At 32.7% G+C, this 14,426-nt stretch overlaps 2 protein-coding genes across 5 annotated transcripts; one reads left to right on the top strand and one right to left on the bottom strand.

The window, feature by feature from the left end:
• Window positions 1-408: 408 nt before the first annotated feature.
• LOC116773825 (uncharacterized) lies at window positions 409-14,221 on the bottom strand. 2 transcript variants are annotated; one of them, XM_061521171.1, is made up of 13 exons: window positions 13,724-14,221; window positions 13,560-13,639; window positions 13,196-13,358; window positions 3,702-3,912; window positions 3,384-3,504; window positions 2,922-3,101; window positions 2,636-2,722; window positions 2,375-2,530; window positions 1,880-2,047; window positions 1,563-1,757; window positions 996-1,118; window positions 798-916; window positions 409-585 (listed from the first exon to the last, which is right to left on the bottom strand). In XM_061521171.1, the coding sequence occupies exons 1-13, from the start codon at window positions 14,052-14,054 to the stop codon at window positions 435-437; spliced, it is 2,085 nt and encodes a 694-aa protein (XP_061377155.1). In that variant the 5' UTR covers window positions 14,055-14,221; the 3' UTR covers window positions 409-434. The 2 variants fall into 2 exon arrangements, with proteins under 2 accessions (XP_061377155.1, XP_061377156.1); XM_061521172.1 differs by lacking the exons at window positions 13,196-13,358; window positions 13,560-13,639; window positions 13,724-14,221 and adding an exon at window positions 4,485-4,600.
• On the top strand, window positions 4,681-12,617 carry LOC116771306 (neprilysin-4-like). 3 transcript variants are annotated; one of them, XM_032663131.2, is made up of 13 exons: window positions 4,687-5,258; window positions 5,394-5,522; window positions 5,973-6,106; window positions 6,467-6,635; window positions 7,094-7,947; window positions 8,018-8,168; window positions 8,311-8,497; window positions 9,080-9,198; window positions 9,278-9,670; window positions 9,971-10,143; window positions 11,066-11,250; window positions 11,580-11,723; window positions 12,184-12,617. In XM_032663131.2, exons 1-13 carry the CDS (start codon window positions 4,840-4,842, stop codon window positions 12,358-12,360), a joined length of 3,234 nt encoding a protein of 1,077 aa, XP_032519022.2. In that variant the 5' UTR covers window positions 4,687-4,839; the 3' UTR covers window positions 12,361-12,617. The 3 variants fall into 3 exon arrangements, with proteins under 3 accessions (XP_061377153.1, XP_032519022.2, XP_061377154.1); XM_061521169.1 differs by lacking the exon at window positions 9,080-9,198 and having other exon boundaries at window positions 4,681-5,258; window positions 9,447-9,670; XM_061521170.1 differs by lacking the exons at window positions 7,094-7,947; window positions 8,018-8,168 and having other exon boundaries at window positions 4,692-5,258.
• Window positions 14,222-14,426: the final 205 nt, after the last annotated feature.

The raw sequence follows: 14,426 nt of genomic DNA on the forward strand, positions 1-14,426 counted from the left end.
CACCTCTCAGGTGTTTTGTGTATTACATACAAGTTTATTCTAAATTGTCTTTAAAATATAGCATAATTATTTTATATATATTTTTATATTTTATTAATTCAATCAATAGACATTCATTTTTATTTTAATAGTCATATAAGAGTACTCACTAAATTATAAATAAATCATTCAAAACACAGTATTTTCCAAATAACTAATCAAAACATTCAAATCGATTGACTATCAAGAATATAAATAAAAACGTAAAGGATATTTGATATAAGTCGTTTTGGCTGGGGCTATTTTTTCCCCTGTATTTCACTACACTGTTACTCCGTTAGGGGATGTAATATGACATTCGATACAGAAATAAAAAGTGAGTCAATATCATTAAAACTTTGTTTTTAAAAAATATTTAGTAAAAAATATATTTTAGAAAAACATATCGCTTCAATTTAAAATGGCGCTTGATGTGAGGGTACTTTACAAACTGGATAAAGGCTTGAAAAATCTTTAGACCACAGACTGTAATGTTGAGTTTTTTCCTTTTCAAATATTTCTATTTCCTTGGATTGGGTAATATTTGACGTTGGTTTAATGTGAATTCTGTGAACAGTTTGCATACGACAATATAATTTAAGAGATAAGTAGTATCAGTTACATTTAAAAGGTTTTGTTAAATCTGAACCATTGTCAAATTTTCCTAAATACATTATATACAATGTAGTAAGTTCAGGGAACTAGCACAAACTATATAATAGTGCTGTTATTACTTTGTTATTTATGCGTTTGTCATAACGTTTAAGATACACACTTACTTGTCAGAAGGATCCACAGTAAGAGGTGGGTTCAAAGGTATTTTTAAATTTTGAGACATTAAACAAGATGGGAAATGAGGATTTTCGAGAGTCAACAAGCCCTCGGACTGTTTGTTATTCTAAACCAGAACAAAATATTTGCATTTTTAAGTATTCGATAAAAAAAACTATGATCCGAAGTAGAGTTTTTTCTCATACTTGGAAACGAATATTATTCTTGTTTATCTTGATGACATTGGAACACCATTTCCATAAACTTTCATCTGTAGCGCCCCGTCTCTCCAATCGCTCATTAAGATCTGTCAAGTCTCGAAAAGGTTTCTAAAAAAATTACACCCAGAAAAGCATTATTTTGAAAGGGTAATGAATTTGGATTAAATCTAACATAACTATTAAATGATTAAATAAATATTTATGAATAAAAAGCTTTAGTATTTCAACGGAACTTTAGACGCAGAGAAAAGCTTTAAATTGAAATATTTGAATCTAATTGTTAACTTCACCGCCAAATCATAAAGTAATTTTTTTAAATATAAATGATCACGTCATATGGGAAACGGCAATCTTTTGTTTTTTGGTCACATAAAAACATTTACTAATAAATCAAAAACAGCTGGAACATAAAAGGAATGTACATTTTGTCTCCATTTTCCGTATTTCAGCTTAAAACAAGTTTATGGCCGTTAAGATACATTTGAGTGCGTTGAAATTGGTGTGTCAAAATTATAGCCATAACTTCTGCATGCAGAAGTATTTTATACATACAATATATCCTGGCTTTTTTTGGGAATGTGTTCGTCGTTTTGCCCCAAAAGAATGGGTGCTAGGCTTATTTTTTTCTGTGAAATTGGAACGCTCATTTGTCTTCGTGAACATTGACGATGAGTCCATAGTTGTCATCTCGTTAAATTCAGATTTACTCATGAGATCAACATTTGGTTCATGACGCATTATGTTGTCCTATTATTTTATAAAATATAAGAGATTAAATAATTAAATGTAATAAGATATACAGTCGCACGACATATCTTCTGATAACATAATAAAAATACTATTCAATATTTGTGAAAAAATTATATTACACGTAATTTCTCCAATTCGATGTCTATTTTCTGTCTTGCTGAGAATTCTGCTTTCATCTCATCCACGAGGAAAGACCAATATTTGTTGACTTTAGCACAATCTCCCAGTTGAGTTTGAGGCAGATACATAAAGATACGTTTGCTTATTGAAGACGGAAGTAATTGGATCTGTTGATACAAAATATTATTATTGAAGCTTTATTCAATATAAGCTGAAAAATCCTTCCAAGAAGAGAAGTTCCAATACTAAACTGAAAGTTTTCGAAAAGAAAGCTATATATACCCTTCAAGTTAAGGTCTACTCAACTTTATTTCAGATTTAGCGTATATATTCAAGATATAAATATATTTTAATATACATATCTTCATTGTACAATAAATATTAAAATATTTTAATTCCTTTATTAGGGTTTGTTTGATAGTCTAATGTCCATTGCTTGCCTAAATACGATCGTATTAGGTACATTTCGACATTGTATGCACATAAACACCTACCATATCGGCAGTTTCAACAATTTCAGGTTTCGGCCGATTCACTTTCCACACTTTCTTCTTTGTTCCATCCTTGAAAGTCATCTCTAATTCTTCTAACTTCAAACTATCTTTAATAGATTTGACTGTAGACGCCCATTGTGATAAATTAATTTCCAACTGAAATTATTGCGGTGATTTCAAACGTTTTATTAAAGGAATGGGAAACAATAAGTACCATTTCTGTGTTTTGAACTATTATTATTATTATTTAATGTTACACACCTCTTTTTGAGCTTGACCCGTCACAGCCTTTGCTTCCGCACTTTGACTGATAGAACTCTTACGTCTTGGTGTTTGATCTTTTTTTACCTGAATTTAAATCTTTATAAGCAACAAATGTCTAAAATACTAAATTAATATATTGGTGTAATATATTAAAAGAATAAAATATTTTTATGTTTTTGACGACAAGTTTCAAATTCGCAAACTGACGACAAAAAGGAATCTACGCAATACCAAAAGCACATTGACTTCAAAATATGTTTTGAATTTCAGAATAAAAGACTACCGGTTCAGGTAAGCTTTTCTTTTCGGGAGGTGGCTCTATAACCACCTCGCATTCCTGTAGATTCTGTAACTGTATTTCTTGATGCTGTTGGTAAATTTTCTCGGCTCGTTTCATCACATCCCACATAATTGGGCCTCCAGATATCGTTAACAGCTCTGTTAGAACCAAAGCTTGATCTTCCTGGTAAACAAAAAACATACCTTACAAAGCATCCAACAAAAAATATTGAAAAGCAATAAATGACAAACCATAATTATGATCCATTTTACATATATATATGGTTTGACATTAACTGTTTAACAATTGAAATAAACTGTTAATGTTTTATGTCTCCATCATGCCTCCTATGTACCTACTGATACCAAAGTAGGAAACTAAATACATCTGAAGGGTTAGCCTGCTTGATCTTTACTTACTTTTGTATATAATTAAAATTATCAGACAAATATATTCGTGACTCACGGGTTCAAGAGACTGAAACCACCTCCTGTCGTTCGACATGACTTGCATCAGCTTGGTCTTTGGCAAAGCCGTCCGATCATGATCCATTGGTATCTGATCGTAGCTGCTCCAAATCTTCTTTCTGACAAAATAAATAATTATATTAAGGTACTTATAACTCCCTCAGATGCTTTATATGTATTCTATCACCATTGTTTAATATTTTAATATCTGGAAAGGGTAGCTGGATACAAAAGTAATAAGGAATTGGTATGAAAATATTCATTCCAGGTAGGGATTTTAAAAACAAAATAATTAAATCGTTTAATTAGTACTTACTCGCATACGGACATCACTGCGTCTTTGGGCCGACAGTTCCAAATAGACTTCAACAACAGCGACAAAGTCCATATCTTTTTAACGTCATCTATCAATACAAGTAGAAATTTCTTTTTATTTGCCCAAGAAATTCGGAGGAACCAGTCTTTTGTAGCACATAAATGTGTCCTTGTCGTTTGTGATGCCGAATGAACTGTTTGATCATTATTTCCTACAAAAATTATATAAGATCTAGGACTAAATAGGATAACACTTAGTGAGTCACTTTAAAACAAATTTCGTCTCACTAAATGTTAAAAATAAACTTTCGAATATAAAAGGGTGTTGTTTGCTTAGTACAAATTTGCATCTTTACGCTATATACCACGCGTTGGCCGTTTTTCATTAAATAACCTATGTCAATACTATAATGTGAAAAGATTTATGAATGAATGAACTGTGAACACTCGTATGTAAACATGAAATTGGCAACATTGTTACTAAAATATACTGACGTAAGGTGATAGGGATACAATTATATTTTGTAGGTACTATATATCAATGGGAATGGTCTGTCGTATTTTAATCAAACTCAACAAAGGTTTACTATTATGCATATTGTAGTTTCACAAATGACATGTATATTTTACATGATGCCGATATGTAATTATAAAATTGTAATTTACACTCGTCTAATCCAGTCCATCTTTATAGTCAAAAACACATAAGAATATTTACGTTAAATCTCTTTTTTAACTTGTTACGAACAATGAAGTCATGAAAATATAATTTTCTTTGAATTACCATTTTTCATATCCGACAAAATCAAATCATTAATTTGTCTTACTTGTCTCGTTACCTCCGCAAATGATGTCATTTTTATTATTTATGGTTTATTCTCCACAATAACTTCATTGACTTTTAGGTAGTAATTTTTTTTTTAATTGCTTTCGAAATTTACACTTCCAGCCAGGAAAATAAAATTGTATCATTTACGTGATATTAAGTCATATTGTCGTGAATGATTGCTCACAATTTTCTGACGCGTTCTGCGGCCCCAGGGTCAAGCTACAATAACCATTATGTAAGTAGTTTATATACGAGATGTTCCAGTTACAAATCTCTGACCATTTTCTGACGGCTTCAGTCAGAGGCTGTCATGGCGCGCGTTGACTCAACACCCCAAACAGTTTCGATCAAACCGAAAAGTGCCAATTTTTGTAGATTTATAATTATTATTGTTTTAACATTATTCTGTGCTGTAGCCTATTTTATTTCGAGGAGACCTCTAGACACATTAGGAGATCCGTCTGATCAGTTTACTGTTAAAAACATCCCAAATATATATACACGTTTGGAAAGTGTTGATCCTGAGGAGAGGGAGGTGTTCCAAGGATTCCAAACATCATTCCTGCCGCCGGAGGAGGTGGTGTTATCTAGGAAAGGATTTGAAGATAGTGACGAAGTTTTAGACAGTAATGTGACAAGCGATATATTTAAATGGGAAGAAAAAAGACGAGAAAATCCCACAAGGGTTAAACGAGGAAGCCATTCCACTTTCTCGACACAAGATTACGAGTAGGTATTTTTATAACATTTTATCGTTACGTAACTAAACAGTGCATACTTTTTTATATATCAATTTATTTTTAATAAGAAATGTTTTAATCAATACAAAAATAACTCATTCATGGTGCCTTACAAAAACTATAGTCGAGAAACACCAACACAAAACCAACAAAATGTCGAAGATATTCAAGAAGATGACGACGATGGAAACGAAAAGGAAATGGTATATGGCAGTGACTCCGATCAACACGACGAGGAAAGAAATATGCAAAGGTATTATATTACATTTATAAGATATCCTGTCATTTGTGAAACGGTTCTTGTAATTATTCTTTGCTCTCATCCAAATAAGGTAATTGAGCAATTTATAGTAACATTAATCAGCCGTATATAATTACAGTTTCATCACAATGGCTATCCATATAACATCACCAGCCCCAAGATAAATATTGATTAATTACCTTCTAATTATTTCCTTATTTATCTTCTGATTAGATTATAATAGCTAATTCGATAGTTTAAACAGGTTTTATAAGTTACATTACAGAAAATATTATACAAAAATGTATAGGACTTCCGAAATCGATAAGTATTTAAACTGATTATATTTGTTACGGATCATGGTATTATCACTATATTTTTTTTTGAACATACTGTATTAAAGGGTGTAATAATTTTAAATCAGAATAAATTCTAACGTAATGTTTCAACTTTTTTATAAAGTGTGGTGCATCCAGAGATTTACGTTGATCGTGGGCCGTTAGACGACGTGGAACAAGTTCGCCGGCAGCCAGAATTAGAGGAAGGTGAAATGGGTTCCGCAGCTCATTTGTATAAACCGGTTCGATCTTACACAGGTGACTACAGATTAATTTAGATTTGTTAACACTATAGCCTAGGAATACAGAAAATATTAAATTAAATTACACTGTTGCGACGGATTTTTGTTTGTGTTCCCATAAGTGATATTAATTTCGGTCATAATATATCATGTCAGCTATATACTATACTTCGTCATGCAAAGAATTCATGAAATATTTATTTTCAGGTATACAAACTCGTTTCTATTATACATGTTCTGTATATTTATGGGTCATTGTCCAACGTACTCGTAGGTAGAGTAGGTCGAAGTATTGTAGTCATTTGCCGCATCATTATCCAATTGAATGAGCAAAATGAGTCAAGTTCAGGAGTAACAAATGGAATGTTTTTAACAGGGGTACACGCGTTTTGGAAGGGTCAGGGTGACAAAGAAACTATAAGACACACGCAGTCAAAAATAATGCGACAATACATGGATGCTGAAGCGGACCCTTGTCATGATTTTTATCAATATGCTTGTGGAAATTGGCCAACACTCAACCCAATACCAGCTGATAAAGCTGGGTAAGTAGTTTTATATCATTGTCAATCTCATTAAACACACATAGATGATAAAATATTTCATTTAGCGTTAAGTTAATCTACATGCTTTACAGTCTACCTACATAACTACCTACCCACCTACCTGCTACCTAGCTTTAGCCACATTTATGCGAATGTAAATAATTCTGTGATTTATTATAATATTACATGTATATATCAAATGTATATATGGAATGGGAATAATGTTGTAGCAGATCAAACATGTTTTGTAAAAAAAAAATTGATTTATTAACGGAACCTGATATTAAAATAAAATCATGATTTTCTTAAGAACTGACAGAGATGCTTACACCTCGTCTACCAGTGATAACGGTTACTGCAATGACGTTAAAAAATAGCGAAGTGAAACCCGAAAATCATCGTTTTATTTTAATGAATACTATTCTAAGCTTTTCCTAAAACCACAATTCATACTGCAGTTACGATACATTTGAGATGTTGAGGGAAAACTTGGATACGGTATTGAAGGACATGTTGGAGTTCTCTAAAGATGAAGAGATCCCTAGCCAGTATCCGGGGCCACATCTAGATTTCAATGATAATTTAAAACATGCTATAAATTCGCAATGCTCACAAGAATCTCATGATATCGTTGATTATATTATTACAAATTCCAAAGAAATACTCAATTTGACAGAGAGAAAAAATACTTATGACATTAAAGACGAGAGCAAAACTGAAATAATTAATCGTATCAGACGATATCTTGATATGAAAACACGTGACATGAAGAAGTCATCATTTAAAACGAAATTTAAATTACACGAGTATTTATTCATGAACAATAAAAAGGGAAAAAATTTAAGGAGACCCAAAAGACATAGTGATAACAATGACACGCGGAACCAAAGCGAAAAGAAAAAACGTAATATAATATACGATAAAAACGGATCCAACAGAGAAACACATTTTAAACGTGGTAAAAGAAAAGAAACATTGGAGCAACTTTTGGAAAATCTTAAACAGAAATATGAATTACCCAAAAACGATCCAGCAAATGGCGATGCGGCATTGAAAGCTAGATTTTTATTTAAGTCTTGTATGAACCACGATATCTTGCAGAAAAGAGGCCACGTACCTCTTCTAGATCTACTTGATATTTTAGGAGGCTGGCCGATACTAAAACCCGGATGGGATTCAAAAAATTTCGACTGGTTGGAACTTATGGCAAAACTAAGGCTATATAATAATGACATTTTAATATCTGAATGGGTTGGACCAGATATAAAGAATTCAGATGAATTCGTTATACAGTTTGATCAAACGAGTCTAGGTAATTAAAGAATATAATACTAATATGGTTTTAAAAGCCTTTTTTAATGTTAAAGGACATTTTTTTTAAGGTTTGCCTACAAGAGATTATTTTCTACAAGAGTCTAACAAGGTATATTTGGAGGGTTATAGAGCATATTTGATAAAAATAGCAACTTTACTCGGAGGAAACATTGAGCATGTAAAAGAGAGTGCAGTAAAACTGATCGATTTCGAAATCAAGTTAGTAACTAACAAACTTAATTTGGATAATCTGTTTAGAATCCTAACATCAAATAAATATTTAATAATATGTATGTACTTATTAAGTTACAGCAATCCGTTTGTTTTTATAATGTTTACTATAAGCAGAATATTTCAACAGCCTTGCTAAAATAACTTCCGCCCCAGAAGACAGGCGAAACGTATCAGAACTCTACCGCCGCATGACACTCGCCAAGCTGGAAGGACTGGTCCCCGAGATCAAGTGGAGGAAATATTTGTGCATCGTGATGAACAGGACGATTGACTCAAGCGAAACTGTAGTACTGTTCGCTCTGTCGTACGTACGGGTATGTTTTGAGATTATAGAACATTAATTATATAAGGAGCATAATTTAATTAACTTCTGTACCTAAAAACAAAACGTGAAGAATTTTCCTTGCGTAAATTTTTGTAGTAAAATCAGTTTTATGAAGTGACTAGGTATGGACCGTGAATTTTCAAGTGAATCAAATAAAACACTTTCATTTAAATACCTATTTTTGCCCGCGACTTCGTCCTTTTGAATGTCGGAGTCGCGGTCAGAGAGAATTGTCTAAATTTAAAAATATAGTTATATATAGAAACCAACTATCAGCTACACCTACAGTCTGTGTCATGTAAGATTACACACAATACGACTATAGTGCCTTGATCCCGGTGGAGCTATATAGAAAGCCCGGATCAGTCTTAGCCTCTTAGCCTATGTAATGTCCTAATATATAAGCTATATGATTGTGGAGTTTTATCAAAATATATACAGCATTACCCATTTCACAGAGCTAGGAACATACATTAATAAATTCACACAAACTTTCGCGTTCATAATATTAGTAGGACTGACCTTGATTCTGTTCGTCAAAAAATAACAAGTGTGTTTCATTTATTGTTAGCACTTAGTTCAATTGATAAAGAAGACGGATCCTAATACTTTATCAAATTACTTATTGTGGCGTTTCGTGAGACATCGTGTCAACAATCTGGATGATCGCTTCCAATCTGCGAAACAACAGTAAATATATAATATCAAAACTATATAACAATTTATTTCACGCAGTTCAACACGGTATACAGAAACTTTTTGTTTCAAGATTCTATTACATTTTATTTGGACGCGAACAAGCGCCGCCAAGGTGGAAGAACTGTATATCCCAAGTGAATTCAAATATGGGCATGGCATTAGGGTCAATGTTTGTTAGGAAATACTTTGACGAGATGAGCAAAAACGACACGATGACGATGACTAGGGAAATCCAACAGGCGTTCAGAGAGTTACTGCACATGACGGATTGGATTGATGAGGAGACAAAAAAACTCGCCGCCCATAAAGTAGACTCTATGATGCTCAGAATAGGCTACCCCGACTTCATTCTGAACAAGAAAGAGCTCGACGATCGTTATAAGGAAGTGCAAATACATCCAGATAAATATTTTGAGAATATACTGAATATACTTCAACATCTCACTAAAATGGAACAGTCGCGGTAAATAATATTTTTGTTTTAATTTGTATTATGAGTCATCATGACTTTATTACGCTTTTTCACTGTTATTGGAATAATAATTGGAATAGAATAGTCTGTTTTAACATTTATTACCAGAAAGCAAAGCGGAAAAAAGTACACTTAAATTGTTAATCCGTGCTAACATACTTTCATTCATACATTACTCAATACGTGTGCTTACATCGATTTATAATAATTTTATTTATGGTTTAGTAATTTAATTATTTTTATCGATTTTTCTACAATAGTCAACTTTTATATACTATTTGTATATTCTAGAATCGGCCAGCCTGTTAATAAGACACTATGGAATACAGCGCCGGCGGTCGTGAACGCTTATTACAGCCGGAATAAAAATCAGATCATGTTCCCCGCTGGGATCCTACAACCACCTTTCTACCATCGACACTTCCCGAGGTCGCTGAACTTTGGAGGCATCGGAGTGGTTATTGGTAATTAATGTTTATGATTTTATGTATTATGCACATTTAAATTGATTTAATGTTAGTAAATTCAATTCGTACTCTGCTACTTTAAAGGTAACACTGAAAATATGTTTATAGTATGGCAACCCATACAATAGCATTTAATAAAGCTTGAAGGGTTGAGTTTGATTAATAGCTTAATAGCTTAGATCTTCCTACATTAAAATTAAAAAAAAAATCAAATAACAGGACTTTAAAAACATTAACAAGTTCTATTCTCAAGAATTGAAACGAAATTGAGAATTTAAAATATAATGAAAATAAACTAAGTTCATAGTAAATACTTCTTCAGCGTAACAGATTATTTTTAAGCTATTATTAAATAACCGCATTAAGTTTATAGCAGTCGAGGCCCATTTTGACATTATAATTAAAAAGAAAATTTATGTCTGAATATCAATTATTTATAATGAATTACAAGTACATACAATGCTCTCTATCAATGAGTCGTATAACCACACACATCGTGTCTCATAGATAATATTTTATGCTTTTCTATAATTAATATTTATATACTAGGTACTAATATATCCTACAAGTTATACTACAAGATTCCACACAAACGCTACATTTCATGAAATCCAAATGAATTATTAATGGAAAACAATAAAAAAATCTTCAATAGCTTAGTTTTAAACATCCTACGACTTCTTTTCCACCTTCTCACTAGTGGTATAACAGTCAAACACTATCCAGTTGAAAATAATCATTTTCATGATTTCGTACTCGTTAGTTTTTGTCGAAAAAAAAAAAATTTTTTTTAAGTTGTTTTTAATTCCGAAAATGTGCATTTAAATTATAATTAAGAAGAATCTATCGATACATTGAGTGTCTGCAGTCATTAAAAAAATAAGACGTAATAAAAAGAACTTATAAACACACACACAAGGTCACGAAATTACCCACGGGTTTGACGACAAGGGTCGTTTGTTTGACTGCGAGGGTAACCTGCACCGCTGGTGGTCTGATTCCGCCATCGAGGCATTCCATCGTCGAGCTCAGTGCCTCATCGACCAGTACGGACGATACGTAGTGCCAGAAGTCAATATGAAACTAGACGGCGTTAACACACAGGTGACAATCACGTAAATCACAGTCTCGAACGTAAAGAGTAGAGTAAAGAAAAGTAAAGCAGAGCCCATATCCAGTAGTAAAATCCATATTCATAATATTAATCATATTAGTGTTACTACAACGTTCGTTCAATCAACTTCTGAACACTACTTTTCAATTACCTTTGACTTGTACTTTGTAGTTACGTTTTAAACATCAACGCTCACGACATTCAAATCCAATGATGCTAGATCAGACTCAAATCCCATAACATTTTTACAAGTTTCATCTTCCCAAAACAAATGGTAATATGTAATAGTATGTAATAATTATTATTATTCGAATAAAAGGGTGAGAATATAGCTGACAATGGTGGCGTGAAGCAGGCGTTCCACGCTTACCAACGCTGGCTGCTACAGCACGGCGCCGTTGACGAGACGCTTCCAGAACTCAACCATACCAGCACGCAGTTGTTCTTTCTCAACTTCGCCCAGGTGAGATTGAACTTTGACGAGAATTCAGTTAATGAATTAACTTGCACGATATTAGATATTCGTACGCATATGAAGAGAAAAATTGATGTCGTTAGAAAATATTTACTGTTTTCTCAATAGACTCCATTACGCCTACCATTATGTTTATATCTTAACGTATATCTGTCTCTATAATTCTCTTCTTTATTCCGTCTTACATCGTCTTGGCCAAACCTATTTAGATGAAATAATTATCATAAGAAACGTAACCGTGGATTAACTTCCTCGAAAGTTTTACTGTATCTAAGTATGTGCATATATTATTCTAAGAATTTCAATACATTACATTTTTATAAAAAGACATTTACACGCATAAAAATTAACATAATTTAAAACTTACTTCTTTATGTCTATGTAATAAAGACAGACGGCTTGGGTAAAAGATAGATAATAAAATAAAATTTATTTTTATTATAATCAGGTATGGTGTGGTGCAATGCGGCCGGAAGCTATGAGAAATAAATTAAAGACAGCTGTCCACTCTCCAGGAAGGTTCCGTGTAATTGGAACCCTTTCTAATTCCCTGGACTTCGCCAGAGAATTCCAATGTCCACCGGGATCGCCCATGAATCCGATTCATAAATGTAGTGTTTGGTAAATATTTATTGCGTTTTAGATATGTTTGTGGGTTATACGAATGAAAATGTATACTTTGTGTGGGAGATTCAATTTGAAATCATCATACAATCAAAGGGCCTACGAGTCCTCTAACAAGCTTAATACGAGATTATTGTTTAATATGTATTAACACTAGTTGTTATAATTGTTAATTTATTCGTTTGTAATAATTTTACATTTAAGTAATTTATATATACTTAAGACTTTTGTAAATAAAAATATAGTTTTATAATAAAACGTCAATTTATTATCGTTAAATATTCAAATAGAATAAAAAAAATACATTTAACTGAATTAAGAGTGTAAAATTCTTGTATGAGACGAAAAAATAAGACGCTATATATTCTATACCTAAATTTTTTCACAAAATATATTTTGGTGATATCGTTATAACGGACAATATATATCATCAATATACAAAGTTGCCAACTTCAATACTCTGTACATCTTCGTTACTCCATAGAGTTTCTACTTCGTAATGTGCCTCAGGTGCCCCAACAAAATGGTTTCTCTCCCACCGCACACGAACTAATCTCGCTATTTCCAACCAGAGACGCGCTTCGAGTACTATTAAATATTTAAAAAATCATTTTTTTTTTAAACATACTTTCTCATGAGACGCAAACTTCTCAGCATTCCATGGATTCACCGTACGGGTGCCGGGTCCATCACGTTGCAGGGAGAGGAGCTTCAACAGTGCCTGGGACTTGCGACCCAGGTGTAGTTATAAGGGGCTCCTATCTAACCCGCGTTAAATGTTCACGTCCAAGCTCCTATCTCTTCCTAACCAAACCTTGTTATATTAAAATACTTACGAAATAGGAATGAAAATGTTGTTAGGAACAAAGGATTGACATTCCCATTGATGACTGCTATAGTGTATATAAGAGCGCCAGCTGTGGGTGCCTGCCTCAGGAACAATCCTCGTAAAGTCGCTCCAAGCCACGGCAGAAAGAGATATTCGCTTAGAGGAGAACGCTACAAAAATATTTTATTGTAAAACAAAAAAAGGTCTATTATTCTCAATAATTGTAAAATTATTATAATAATGTACACTAATATATTTTAAACCTATATAGCTATATGTTTAAAACTTCAATTAGATCAATTATACCTATCTTCGAATTCCCCTATTACATGTGCCGATGTTTCAGTTATTATAGAAAATAATATACACACCACATTAGAGGCGTTCCATATCAGCAAACTACTTATCAGAATAACAAGGGTATCAGACGCTTCAATGCACCACATGACTTCTGTAAATATAAATGATATCGATGTTATTTACTTAAATTTCCTACTCTTATAGTTTACGTTTCATTAAACGGATCAGTACTAACTGGAAAGATCAATATCATCTATGTACAACTTATCATCTCTGCTCAGCAGCATAAAATGTAGATCATTTGGCAAAGGTTCTTCATCATATGTCACAACTTCAAACTTAACATTGCAAACCAGCCCTAATAACAAGCACACTCCAGCCAAGAAAGTCGCTGATAAACTAGCTTTAGAAGCCTCCGCGCGTAACCTCTCAGCTTGGGTAAAAGTTTTTCGTCGGAAATATTCATAGCTAGTCACTAAATAATCTATAAGAGCACCGACTACAGGCACTCCAGATTGAGTATAAGTCATGTGTTTCGGAACCCTTTGGTTGTCCCCACTGGCCATTTTAAATTTCGTTTATTTTAAATATCAGCTATCTTCAATTTTGACTATACTGTAACGACTGTCAATTTGTCAAATATATTTTTCTTAAGACACTTACGTTCTCTTTATTATATTAGTTTTGAAAGAGATCTTCGTTTTTATATTGTCATGATAAGTTTTCGAAATGACTATCAGTGAACCAATGTTGAGATTTTCGCGTTGAACTATTACGAATAATATATTAATAGATGGGAGTTAATCAAGTCTAAGTTTATCATCTAAGGAGCGTTGTAAACGAATAATTTTGGGCGCTTATTAAACTGAAAGTGAATAATGAGATCTAAGACTTTCGCGTGTGTTCATTTAAAAGTAAATAAATCATTTCTTTATCAT

The sequence above is a fragment of the Danaus plexippus genome, chromosome 8, assembly GCF_018135715.1.
Source record: "Danaus plexippus chromosome 8, MEX_DaPlex, whole genome shotgun sequence".
In the NCBI taxonomy this organism is placed as follows: domain Eukaryota; kingdom Metazoa; phylum Arthropoda; class Insecta; order Lepidoptera; family Nymphalidae; genus Danaus; species Danaus plexippus.